Source organism: Lithobates pipiens, unplaced genomic scaffold, assembly GCF_037356315.1.
Source record: "Lithobates pipiens isolate NorthernLeopardFrog02 unplaced genomic scaffold, aLitPip1_a1.2 Scaffold_8, whole genome shotgun sequence".
NCBI lineage: Eukaryota > Metazoa > Chordata > Amphibia > Anura > Ranidae > Lithobates > Lithobates pipiens.
The window spans coordinates 465,650,946-465,665,413 of NW_027507903.1; the positions used below are offsets into that span (position 1 = coordinate 465,650,946).

General features: G+C 42.2%; 1 protein-coding gene across 3 annotated transcripts in view; it reads right to left on the reverse strand.

The window, feature by feature from the left end:
• BPGM (bisphosphoglycerate mutase) overlaps window positions 1-14,468 on the reverse strand; it is a 37,525-nt gene that overhangs the window by 4,985 nt on the left and 18,072 nt on the right. The window contains exon 3 of one of the 3 annotated variants that reach the window (XM_077468535.1): window positions 5,076-5,362. The exons of the other annotated variants lie outside the window; for them this stretch is intronic. Within the exon in view, the coding sequence (XP_077324661.1) occupies window positions 5,202-5,362 (161 nt within the window). The 3' untranslated portion in view covers window positions 5,076-5,201. Of the gene's footprint in view, window positions 1-5,075; window positions 5,363-14,468 lie in introns of those variants that run through there. 3 annotated transcript variants of the gene reach the window in all.

The window sequence follows — 14,468 nt, forward strand, 5'->3', positions numbered from 1 at the left end:
TGAAGAAATTGGATTTTTTACTTTTTTTTTTTTTTTAATTGGATAGGTTTTATAGCAGAAAGTAAAAAAATATGTTTTTCTTCAAAAATCTGTCTTTTGTTTATAGAGCAAAACAAAAAAAAAAAAAAAAAAAAAAAAAAAAAAAAAAACTGCAGAGGTGATCAAATATCACCGAAAGAAAGCTCTATTTGTGGGGAGGGGAGAAAACAAAACAAAAAAAAAGAAAAAAGAATGACATACATTTTGTTTGGGTAGAGAGTTACATGGACATGCAATTGTCCGTTAAATCAACGCAGTCAGCAGCTACAAATACTGTAGCTGCTGACTTTTAATATTAGGACACTTACCTGTCCAGGGCTCCCATGATGTCGGCATCCCAGATGATTTTCTGATTGGCTTTCGAGTGCTGCCACTGCCATTCCTTGTAAGGGAAACCGGCAGTAAAGCATTCTGCACATTGTAACCGACCCGGTGACAAAGGGCGAACTTCCAAGGGGCTACACCATTGTGCTGTCTCCCGGAAGCGGGGAAGGGCATCTGTCAAAAACAGTCCCCCGCCCTGACTCCTGAAAGGTGCCAAATATGGCACAGGTGGGGGGTTGGGTTGAGCCAATATACGGAGGTTCTACTTTTGGGTGGAACTCAGCGTTAAGTCATAATGTGCATCACTGTTTACAGCACAGGGCTCTGAAGGAACGGCACAGGTATGCAGTTCTTTCAGAGCCTATGCACCAGTGATGTCACTGGCTGCATCTAAAGTTAATATCTCTTAAATGATGCACGTTTAGGAGCCATTTACTGTACCTATAAGAAAACCTTATCAATAGGTGCAAATCAACAAAGGGAGTTTACTCCAACTTTGAGAGGGTGAAGTTCCTCTTTAACCACTTGCCGCCAGCCCTATAGGCAACTGACGGTGGCAAAGTGGTTTCATAATCCTGATCGGACGTCACATGACGTGATCAGGATTATGAGCCGCTGTGCGCCCCCGCATTGCGGTGATCGTTGTTGCGGGGTGTAAGTCTGACACCCGGCAACTACGATCTCGGTAAAGAGTCTCCGACGGAGACTCTTTACCACGTGATCAGCCGTGTCCAATTACGGCTGATCACAGTGCAAAATAGGAAGAGCCGGTGATCGGCTTTTCCTCACTCGCGTCTGTCAGACGATTATCGATTATCAGCACAGCCCCCCCGAGGATGCCCACACTGGACCACCAGGGACGCCACCAGACCACCAGGGATGCCCAGCAAAAGGTAATCCTCCCTAGACCACCAGGGATCCCAGTCAGCACAATGGATGCCAATCAGTGTCCATAATGGATGCCAATCAGTGCCCACAATGGGCATCACTGATTGGCATGCATTAGTACAGTATAACACCAATGCCGCCTATGAGTGCCCACCTGTGCCGCCCATCAGTGCCCACCTGTGCCACCCATCTGTGCCCACCTATCCATGCCCATCTGTGCCACCTATCAGTGTCCATCCGTGTCGCCCATCAGTGTCCATCAATGCCACCTCATCAGTGCCACTTCATTGGTGCCCATCAGTGCCGCCTTATCAGTGCCCATCAGTGTAGCCCCATCAGTGAAGGAGAAAACGTACTTATTTACAAAGTTTTGAAACTGAAAAAAAAAAAAAAAAAAAAAAAACTTTTTTTTTTCCAAATTTTCGGTATTTTTTTATTTGTAGCGCAAAAAATAAAAACCGTAGAGGTGATCAAATACCACCAAAAGAAAGCTCTATTTGTGGGAAAAAAATGATAAAAATTTCATTTGGGTACAGTGTAGCATGACCGCGCAATTGTCATTCAAAGTGCGACAGCGCTGAAAGCTCAAAATTGGTCTGGGTAGGAAGGTGCTTAAGTGCCCGGTATTGAAGTGGTTAAATCCGTTATAGAGGAAAAGCTGCCAAAGTGCATGGCTGGAAGACTTCTCAAACAAGTGAGCAGCAAGAGCTAAAGTGGAACTGAAGACTTTTTTTTTTTTTTTTTTTAAACACACCACACACACACACCCCACAACATTTAAGTCTATTTAAATAAATTAAAATGAATATTTCGGTTACTGCCTATAAGCCAGGGAAACACACTTTGAATTTTGTGATGGCAACCAAATGGCACCACACATAGCCTGGAACAATTTGGCCGGTTATCTTGGTTTCTGAGGTTTTTGGGGTGGTTAGGGATTACAGGGTTTAGGGTTAAATACCAACCCTTGTAAAATCGTTTTTTTTTTTTTTTTGTTTTGTTTTTTTAAATGGGAGGTTTCCAAGTCATGTTCCCACACTAAAGCACTGCCCAGTGCATCCAGCACCAGTCCTCTTCAGCACTGAAAGATCTTCAGGGTCATTCAACCTACTATGCAAACCCAATGCTTTAGGGATATGCCCTCTGGGTGGGTGTGTCAAACCTCTCTAGATCCACAGAAGAATGCAGCATATTCGGCGCCAAGTCATTATGTGTCGCCTGTCCACTTTGCCAATTATAACCACTAGCCTCCCATTATTGTATGTACAGAAGCCCAGATGTATGTATACACACACACACACACACCTGACATGGTCTTCCGGAATCACCTCAACCTGGGTTATACAGCAGTCTGCGCAGAGTACAGATCACAGCAGAAAAAGCATGCAAGCAGGACAATTTTTTTAAAGCACCACAATAAGCGAAAGCTGTACATCCCTGCTGGCTAGCCTGTGGGCCCTCTGGTACTTATCGTGCAGCTCTTGGGTCCTGGCAGCCAATACTTGAGCTGGGTGTACACAGTTCTTTTTCATTCAACCAGGATTAAATAAGGGTTGAAACAAAAAAACAAAAAAAACAAACAAAAACAAACAAACAAACAAACAAACAAACAAACACACACACACACACACACACACACACACACACACACACACACCTCAGGTCCTTACATCCACACAAGCAGTGTGGATGCAAGGATCTCCCCCGCTGTGCTACTGTATTCTGACAGCAGGGACTCCCTCCCACCATCAGAATACTGTACACTGGTCAACGTTGTATCGGCTGTTCAAATGCTGGTTTTCCAACAGGACTGCTCGACAGAAGTTGTTCTAATGCACACATTCTGTTTAACAGAGGGGTACACATGGATCGAAATTCAGGAGATTCCTGCTGAACCGGCTGAATTTCGATACGTGTAAGGAGCTTACTTGGGAACAGTGGGGGGGTTGGTACCACACACACACACGCGTATTTAAACTAGGTAAATGATTGTTTCGTTTTTTTTGTTTTGTTTTTTACATTTGCTTGTTTTTTTTCTGTGCTGTCCACTCTATTTTTGTGTATTCCCCCCCCCCCCCCCTTCTGACCTTTAGTAATGGATATTCCTAGGAGGAATATTAAATGTGTTGCCAGTAGTATTTGAAGAAGGCTACTGTAATGGTGGGGGATCTCTTGCAGTCCCCAGTCTCAGACAGACTCCTACAGCATGTCCCTGATCTCTAAACACTCAGGTAGCATGTAAAGTATGCAGTCCCTCACCATCTACTGTAAAAAGATCTGTAAATTAAAGTGGTTGTAAACCCTCACATTAATCTAGTGAAGTAACTGGCCACAGGAGATGCAACAAACCTCCTACACAACTTTTCTTCTCAACATCCATTTAAATTCCAGAAGTTATACAACTTCTGAGCTGTGAGAAAACAGGGGGTGGGGGAGAGTTGAAGTCACACTCTGCAAAGCTCATGGGAGGAGAGCTCTGAGAGCTGATTGGATGGAAATAGATACAGCCCCCTTCACACAAGAGAGCTGAGACTGTCAATTTGCTGGAGGTCCTCTCCTGTCACCTTTTTCTGTTGGTGTGAGGTGCCCCCTAAAAAAAAAAAAAATAAAAAAAAAAAAAAAAGGATTGGAAGCACCCTCATCCCTCCGTGCTCACATGCAGAAGTAAACGCATAAGCAAGCATATGTACATGGTGTTCACACCGCACATGAGGTATAGTCGTGAACATTAGAGCAAAAGCAATAATTCTAGCGCTAGACCCCCTCTAAGAATAAACCGGTAACCTGAAAGGCATTTAAAATGTAACCTATGGAGATTTTTAAGTACCATAAAGCGTGACATGTAAGGCATTTACTTGGCGTAATATCTTTCGTATTATACAAAAAAAAAAAAAAAAAAAAAATTGGGATAGAGAATATATGGTTAAACTTGTATACAAAAAGTGCCACAAAAGGCTTAGACTTAACACACTATAGAGGAATATAGGGGGGGGCACGATTTGTAGAGGGAGGGAAATTGATTGATTGAATGGGTCGAGGAGGTATGGTCCTTTTTCTCTCTATGAAGAACCTTGAAAGCTTTGAAGAAGACATATTCCAGGAGTGATCCATTCTTACGTTTGTGTTTTTAAAATATTCTGTATACATGTTTTTTGAATGCATGTAATGTTTTATGTTTATATTAAAATATGTAGGACATATATTCAATACAATAAAAAGGACGCTGCTCTCAATATGACAGTCGTGCGATAGTGGTTGCGCAGTGTGTGTTCAGGGCACCTGCAAGGCTGTCAAACTGGGAGCAGTATCTGTCTGTGCAAACTGACGTGAAAGGAACTGCTTGCACAGGGATGCAAGAAAGTTTGTGCAGCCCTGTCAGGGCAAACATAGCCCTCACATGGATGTACACTATAGTTGTAGTTCATGTAAATGAGACTTTAATGTTACATGCGGCCCCTTTGGCGATTCCAGGGGCCATCCTTGAGGCTCCCTATATCAAGTAAATTATGAAAAGAAAGAATTAGGCTAAAGTCCGAATTTAAATTGGCATAACAGTATATTGAGAAGTTAAGAACAGTGCCAGAGGTGGTGCACACTTGCCCTATAGGCTTCATTTACACTGCTGCTGGTAAACAAGTGTTTAGGAGCGGTTGGGCGTTTTTTCAGCTGCCCCCGAACTCTCCTCTATGTTATCTTATCAGTACATGTACACAGGGTCATTTACAGTTGGTTTCTAAGCAGTCGAGTTTAGGAGAAAAAAAAAAAAAAAAGAGAAGGGGGCATTCAGGACAGATGTTCAGAGGCATTTTTAATTTAAAAAAATACAAATAAAAAATAATCCTTCTAAGACCTAAAACACTGCATGTAAACATGGCACAACGACGTGTTTAAACGTTGGTTACTATCTGTGAAGTTAAATCGTTCTGGAGACGTAAAACATCCCGTGTACATCAAGGCCAAGAATGGTCAAACCTAGGTCTTCTATCATACGTCATATCTGCCATGCTACATCTACTGTATTCTCTTCTGTTATAGTACTTCTTAGTGAGCAGTCTGCAGAAATTGATTGCTGTGATGTCTACACTGCACACCCCGGAGATAAGTCCTCTGCCTAAAAGATAAAAGGAGGCCCAGGAGCCCATGCAATGGGATAAGACTATTGTGAATCACAAGATAAGCAAAAACTACTACAGTGAGAAAAAAAATAAAATATAAAAAAAGTACAACTGTCATATTACAAAAACAAGTGCAATTCATTCAAGTGACCATATTTCTCTTCGGCTACACACAAAAAAAAAAAAAAAAAAAAAAAAATATAATAAGAAAGAAAAAAAAGTCTGTTCTCTTGGGAGAAAAAAAAAAACGCTCATAAAGAGCATTTTTTGTACAAGTTTGGACGTCTTTGGGAGAGTTATGTTTTTCCTGCCAGTAAGCTCAAATCAGAAACGCAAACCAGAAGGGCTTTTTTTACTGCCTCTAAAATGTTGAGCTCAAAATATGCCTGTAAGTTTTCCAAATGTGCATGGACACATACAATAATATTGATTGCATCTACAGGCAGAACACTAAAACACTAAACTCATGTAGAAGCAACTTTTTTTTTTTTTTTTTTTTTAAAGTGGTTTCTCCACAGGGAGAAAAAAAAAAAAAAAAAAAAAAAAAAGGCATAATGAGCTAGTATGCTCATTATGATATACTTACCTTAGAGCAAAGCCCCCGCAGTGGACCCGGCGTTACTTCCGGGTATCGCAGGCTCCGGCACTGCAATTTGCCAGAGCTGCCCGTAAAGAAACGGCACATATGAGCAGTCTCTTCCGTGTGCATTTGCCAATGATGTCAGCACATGTGTATGTCAGTGAATATCGCCTAAACTATGCAAGTTTAGGAGCAATTTATGGTAGCTACAGGTAAGCCTTACCTAGGCAAAAGTGGTTGTACTAGCTCATTATGAATAACTTACCTGAGAACGAAGCCCCTGAAGTGGTCCTCCGTCTTCCTCTTCGCCGCTGCCATGGATCCCGGAGCGACTTCTGGGTCTTGCGGCTCCGGCGCTGTGATTCGCCGGAGCCGCGATGACGTCACTCCCGCGAATGCGCACGGGAGCCGACACTCGCGGCATATCGCCGTGATCTGCGGCCTGCCCAGTGTGCCGCTGTCTTCCTGTAAATATCTCCTAAACCGTATAGGTTGAGGAGATATTTCTTGGACCTACAGGTAAACCTTAATCTAGGCTTACCTGTAGGTCAAAGTGGTTTGTAAGGGTTTACAACCACTTTAAGAGAGAGAATGTGGGGTTGGGCTTTTTTGCAGTTTTATACGTACCTAGGTAGATGCAGCATCGGACCAATGCTGCATCTGCACGGAGAACTGAGCAACCGGTGGTGAACAGAGAGCTGCAGACCGTTAGTCACAGCTCTGTGCTCTGCCCGCTCCATGCTCATTGGAGCGCAGGGCTGTGGAGGGGGGCAGAGCGGCCGGCTCAGGCTCTCAGCGGGTCAGAGTCATTGTGTCGGACACCTAGCAGATCCCAACTTCAGCGCGCCGTCTGCTGAAAATGGGTCACAGGAGTGCAAAACTAATTGCACTCCTGTGATGCATAGGAGAAGTAAAGCCAAACAAGCTTTGGCTATACTGCTCCTTTAAAAAAAGTTCATGTGCGTGTAAAGGCAGGCATCCCAATACTTTTGGTAATATAGTGTACATGCAGCAACAAAGATTTTACAGCATTCATAATAAATGTTAAAGAACATGTTTAACATATAAGATGACCATTAGCAAACATGTTAAACCTGTGTTCAGTGTGTAACATGTTACTAATGCAGCAGCCTCACACTCCCGATCCCCCCGTAACAGCAGACGGGGATCCTTTCCCCGCACGCACTGCCAATTTTTTTTTTTTTAAAGCACAGCTACGTCATTCATTTACAACATAGTGCTCATAGGTATGGGAAAAAGGCTGGACTATGAATGACAAACTCAAATATGATTTAAAATGAAAATACAAAATATAAACAAAATGTTGCATTAGTACAATCACACATTTTCTTGATGGACAACAGTACACATTACTGGTACCACCATCAGCCTTTGTAATTTGGATAGAACCTCCCAGATAAGCAAAGCAACAGAGAGCATGGGAGATGGGTCCCCAATACTCAATATTAGCTGCTTAAAAAAAAAAAAAAAGGAGGAAGGGGTGATGATATCCAGTTCATAGACTTGCTTGGACATGTTTCGTGTCAGAAAACCTTCTTCAGGAGTTAAAAGGGGAACTTTTGTAAACAAGATGGAATAGTACAATCAATACCACATAAAAAAACAAAAATGCAGATAATATACAAGCTTTGCGGAAAAAACGGCTGTACTCACAATGTTGGTATATAATGCACTAATAAGGCATGTAGAAAGGAGGCAGTCAGGCTGGGAGTACAGCCTGCCTGTCATCCAATGACCAGACTTGTGCTAATAAGACCCCCTGCACCGCCATTCTCTGGGGAAGACAATGTATTTACAAAATGAGGAAGAAAAATAAATAAATAAAAATAATTATAATTTATTTTATTCGTGTGTGTGTGTGTGTGTGTACACACACACGCACAATGGGCTGTTTTACAAGGTGAGGGTTCACGCCTTGCTAGAATGGATACAGTATTAGCAAGGCTGAAATGTATTCTTTACTGCTAGCAATGCTCCAGGCTCTCTTTTGCTGGCCATATGCTCAAAAGCCTAGCTGTTCACATGATTTTTAATGAAGTTGAAGACCCGAGTTTAGATGACCTGATCCTCCCCTGTACAGAGCAGCAGTTTTACCAGGAATGCTGACTGGAGATAGGGTCTACTTTTAATTACGCTGGCAAGATTACCAGCAGCAAGTTAATCAAAATTATACAAGTGTAAAAATAAACCCCCAAAATACTAAAAACTATCCTTAAACCTATAATGTGAACAGTGCCAGTAACGCTTACAATTAAAAAGATGTGTCAGCACTTGTGGTCTGCTGCATGCCAGGAATTTGTACATGGTCTGTCTCCAAATTGTTTCAATGATCACCCAAGCTTAATCATGTGTTCTGCTGCCATCCAAAACAAAAAGGAGCATTAAAAACGTAAAGAAGCAAACAAAGCAAAGTTTCGTAGACACCCACATGCCCGTGCCAGCTGCCATAAGAGCAGAAAGAAGACACCAATTCATCTTGCAAATCACACTGGCCTCAGTTGAAAAAAATTCAATCAAAAAGTGGGATGAATTACAGAAAAAAAAAAAAAAAAAAAACCCCACACCACAAAATTATATACATCTTCACTTTGAAACGTATAAATGATGGTGTGACAAGTACGTTCTCATGCCAAGTCTGGGTTGCTTTAGCAGTTATGTTCCAACAAGATACCTGGCATGTAACTGATCATACTAATGGACATTGCTGCTCATTGTAATACTATGAGTTTTAACAATTAAAACCTGTGAGGAGTAGGCAGCTACTATGGCTGATCTGGTTTGTCACAGTCCATCAGAGTACCTGTCACAGCCCATCAGAGTACCCGAGTACCTGAATACCTGTCACAATCCATGAGTACCTGTCAGAGTTCATATGAGTTCCCCCAAATACCAGTCACCATGTCATCAGAGAACCTGTCACCAGGCCATCAGAGTACCCAAGTACCTGTCACCAGGCCATCAGAGTACCCAAGTACCTGTCACCAGGCCATCAGAGTACCCAAGTAGCTATTTGCAGCCCATGCCTCATAGAATATACATTGGGGCATTTGCTTTCCAAAATGGGGTCATTTTGTGGGCAATTCCATTGTCCTGGTGCTCCTATACCTTCAAAAGTGCGATGGGTAGGAATGAAATGAGATGTGTCATTTATGCTCCTAGAATGCCTGAAGGTACTACTTCAATCTTTGGCCTCTCTATGTGACCAGGCTGTGTAAAAGTCCTACACATGTGGTATCACCATACTCGGGAGGAGTAGCAGAATCTGTTTTGGGGTGTAATTTTTGCTATATATTAGAAATATCAATTGACAACTTTGTGTAAAAAAAAAAAAAAAAAATGTTCTCCACATTTTACAAAAATTATAACTATAATTTTCTTCCAGGAAAGACTCATAGATTATACATTGGGGTGTTAGCGTTCCAAAATTGGGTCATTTTGTGGGCAATTCCATTGTCCTGGTGCTCCAGGGCCTTCAAAAATGTAATAGGTGGTTGTGAAATGAGATGTGTCATTTTTGCTCGCAGAACGCCTGAAGGTGCCACTTCAATGTTGGTGCTCTGTATGTGGCCAGGCTGTGTAAAAGTCTCACACGTGGTATCACCATACTCGGGAAGAGTAGCAGAATGTATTTTGGGGTGTAATTTGTTGTATGCATGTGCTGTGTGTAAGAAATAACCTGATAATATGACAAATTTCATAAAAAAAATAAAATAAAAAAAATCTTAATTTTGCAAAGAATTGTGGGAAAAAATAAAAAAATAAAAAAAAACTTAAAAAAAATAAAAACTCATCATGCTACTTACTTATTACCTTGGAGTGTCCACTTTCTAAAAAGGGGTCATTTGGGGGGTATTTGTATTTTTCTGACTCGTTAGTGTCTCAAGAAATGAGATACACCTGATGTACTGAATGCCTTAGTTTGTAGACTCTAACTTTCACAAAGACCAAATAACACACTAATGTGGGTTATTTTTTACCAAAGATAAGTAGCCATATATAAGAAAAATTCCTAATTAGCAAAATTTTATGACAAAACAAATAAAAATTTTTTTTTTTTTTTTATTTATAGCACAAAAAATTAAAAAACCCACCAGTGATTAAATACCACTAAAAGAAAGCTCTATTTGTGTGAAAAGAGGATCCAAGTTTCATATGGGTAAAGTGTTGACTGAGTAATTGTCATTCAAACTGTGAGAGCGCTGAAAATTGCAAAATCATCTCACACACACGATAAGCAAGACACGTTCTGATCCGTTACAATCACATTACCACTTGCCAGGGCAATTTTGACATTTTTCATATTTGTAGGTGTTAAAGATCAGCATTTTTTTTTTTTTGCAAAAAAGTTACTTCAGAACACCCCCAAACATTTACAATGTTTTAACTTCTATATGCTTCAAATGGGAGAATGTGCTAGGCGAGCATATTTCTCTGGAAGTGTGGCAGGTGGTTTGGTCTGGCAGCCAAGAGCTCAATTTGTACTCTTAGGAAAATTCATATAAAAATACTCTATTTTTGGTATCCGACGCCGGATGTCCTCCACGCCATCTATCTACTAGCACTGACCGATGCTGGAGGTACCATTGGACAAAGGCACACCATCATATGTACCGGAGCTTCCCAGGAATCACACCTATTTGGTCCAAAGCCTGCTTCACCGTCTTTGAGGTAACCATCCCCATACTCCTAAATACTGTGGGGCCGGTCCTGTTCAGACTCAACTACAAGGCCATAAACTTTATCTCCAGCTTCATATAGGGCTTACCTGGTGTTCCATTTATCCCTTGCATCAATTCAGACAGATTAACTCAAAAGAATAAACTCACTGTTGAAGTGACAGACGATGAATCCTTTTGAATGTTCCGTTTACTGATGGATATTCATTAGGTAGAAAAACCTTTGGTGTTGTAAGACACAGGGAAAGATGTTCCAACATGGTGGAATACTGAGCAATGAACCAGAGGAGAGGAAGGGGAGAGGGATATACAGAACTACGGTGGGAGAGAGAGTTCAGCTTATAAAAGAGAGAACACAGCTTAAAAAAGACAGAGCAATAATAAACCAAATAGTGTAACACAACAGGTCCTCTTTAAAGCTTGCTAAACCCCAAAAAAGCTGATGTGCTTACAGCAGCACGATACCTCACCTAAATTGGAAGCCCATAACCAAATATGGAAGCTGTGGCAGCTTAGAGGACCCAGCTTTTAGCAAGGGCTTCCCTGACCTCCCTCACACCTTAAGCGTTATGTCCTTGCTGGGATTTGGAATGTTGCAGAAAACCCCTCCTTCCCTTCCACTTCCCTTTTCTCTGCACTTCTTGACCTGGTTCCTTCTTTTTATCGTTTCCCCCCCCCACGCACCTTTTTTTATTCTCACCTCCTGGGATACTTTGTATTCAAGTTCTTTTGTTTATGCCTATTAAATGGTAGTTCTCTTTTGATCATTAAATACCAGTACACACTCCACTTTGAGCTGTGTTCACCTGCTTTGTATTCCCTATACCTGTGACCTACGCCGTTGTACCTTTCTAGGCATTCACGCCATTTATTTAACCACTTATGGCCTGGAAGGATTTACTCCCTTAATGACCAGACCATTTTGGACGTTGTACCCAAACAAAACGTATATGTCCTTTTTTCCCCCCCACAAATAGGGCTTTCTTTTGGTGGTATTTGATAACCTCTGTGGGTTTTTATCTTTTGTGCTATAAACAAAAAAACAAAACCATGGAATAAATTTACTTTTTCCTAAAAAAAAAAAAAAAAAAAAAAAAAAAAGTAGTTTGCGCAAAAGTTATAGCGTTTACAAAATAGGGAATAATTTATGACATTTTTATTTGTTTTTACACTAGTAATGGCGGTGATCATTAGCGAAACTGACATTGCGGCGGACATTTTTTTGGGAGCAGTGACATTTATACAGCAATCTGTGCTATAAAAATGCACTAAATTACTGTATAAATGACACTGGCAGGGATGGGGTTAACTATTGGTGTTAAAAGGGTTAAATGTGTTCCCTGGGAGGCGTTTCTAACGGTGGGGGGCATGTACTGACTGGAGTAGAGCGACCACTGTTCCAGATCACTCCCATGTCAGAACGGAGATCTGTTTGTTCACATTGACAGATCTCCATTCTGGCTCTCTCTAGAGTGATTGCGGGTGGACATTGCGACCGCCAGTCACGCCCCCCACTGTATCTATTGCATGAACCGTCGTACAGCTACGGCGATTTGCAGAATAGAGCCAACCTGTGGCAAGTGGTTAATCTTACGAACGTGAGAGATTATATATCTATATCTATCTCAATACACTTAAATGATTTTTAGTGCAAGCAAACAATACTCATTTTTTCGTAAAATTTATATGCAATGTTGTGACAAGTAAAATGTATACATGTCAAGATGTAAAATGGCAAACTACAGTACCTAAAATTGTCCATAGGCCACACTTTAAAAGTCTTTGCAGGTTTAGAGTCAGTTTAGGAGTTAAACATGAGCTGTGCACTAGAATTACTGCGACACTCATGGCGATGCCTCGCGGGTGGTGTAATCATGATGCATGCAGGACCTCCCTTCAAAACCCTGCAGAAGTACTTTTACAGTAAAGCCATCTCTAACAAAACAAAACCAGGATCACTGCTGCATCCATAATCCTTGTAGAACCACTTGCTGCCCGGCACGTTTATATACACTAGATTGTGAAAAGTAATGGGACGCCTGCCTTTACACACACACGAACTTTAATGGCCTCCCAGTCTTAGTCCATAGGGTTTAATATAGAGTTGGCCCACTCCTTGCAGCTATAATGGCTTCAACTCTTCTGGGAAGGTTCCAGAAGCGCATTTTTCAGGTCAGACACTGATGTTGGACAAGAAGGCCTGGCTTGCAGTCTCTGCCTCAATTCATCCCAAAAGGTGTTCTATCAGGTTGAAGTCAGGACTCTGAAGGCCAGACAACTTCCTCCACCCCAAACTCGCTCATCCATGTCTTAATGGACCTTACTTTGTGCACCAGTGCACAGTCATGTTGGAACAGGAAGCGGCCACCCCTAAAACTGTTCCCACAAAGTTGGGAACATGAAACTGTCCAAAAATGTCTTGGTATGCTGAAACGTAAGAGTCCCCTTCACTGGAACTAAGGCGCCAAGCCAAACCCCTACCCCAACCCCTGAAAAAAAAAAAAAAAAAAAAAAAAAAACACACTATAATTCCCCCTCCACCAAATGATTTGGACCAGTGCACAAAGCAAGGTCCATAAAGACATGAGCGAATTTGGGGTGGAAGAACTTGACTGGTCCGCACAGTCCTGACCTCAACCCGATAGAACACCTTTAAAGGCCCATACACACGATCAGACTTTTTGACAACAAACATGCAAATTAGCTGTTTTAGAGCAACATCCGACCGTGTGTACGCTCCATCGGACAAACTTTTTCTGTTTTCATCGGACTGTTGTTGGCTGTGCGAACGGACAAACTTTCTGGCAACAAAAGTCTGATGGAGCAAAGTCTGATCATGTGTACAGAAAACCATAGGACTTTTGTACAAAGTACAAACACACATGCTCAGAACCAATGCAAAAGATCAGACAACAATACAGAAGTTGACCAAAGGTGGCGGTAAAGAGCAGAAAAACCACATGATTTGGTGAAAGTTGGCTGAAAAAGTCCTGCTGTGTGTATGCAATACAAGTTCTCGGCCGACGCCCTTTGTACAAAAATCCAAGGGAAAGTTTGTACAAAGTCCTATCGTGTGTATGAGGCTTTAGGATGAATTAGAGTGGAGAATGCGAGCCAGGCTTTTTCATTCAGCATTAGGGCCTGACCCCACAAATGTGCTTCTGAAAGAATGGCCAAAACATTCCCCATAGACACTCCTAAACCTTGTGGACAGCCTTCCCAGAAGAGTTGAAGCAGTTATTGCTGCAAAAGGGTGGGCCAACTCAATATTGAATCCTACGGACTAAGACACCATTAAAGTTCATGTGTGTGTAAAGGTAGGTGTCACAATTCCTTTGACAATATATAGTGTATGTACACCGGGGAGCAGTGGCGTCACTAGGGTTGGTGTCACCAGGTGCTGAAAACATTGGCATCACCCCCCCCCCTCCACCAACTATAGTCCCCGCCCTCAGTACAGAACCCCCCCTCACTAAATATAGACACCCCCTTAGTGCAGACCCCCCCACAGTGCAGCACCCCCCCCCCCCCCCATCAGCATAGGCACCCCTCCCATATAGCGGCCCACACACATGTTTATCCACTTATAATAAAGTGTACAGTACAGACCTCAGAACAGCGTGGCCGCAGACGTAAACACGCACAGCGGTGTGTGTCCCTCTGGCTCCTCCTCCTCCTCCTCATTGGATGTAAACAGAGAGGAGGAGGCGTCGACGGCTTTAGTCTGCTCCACTGAACCAGAGCAAGGCGCAGATCATCAGGGCAGCGGGCGGTGGTAACGGTGCCACAATCCACGGGTGTCACCCCTCTGGTGGGTTTCACCCA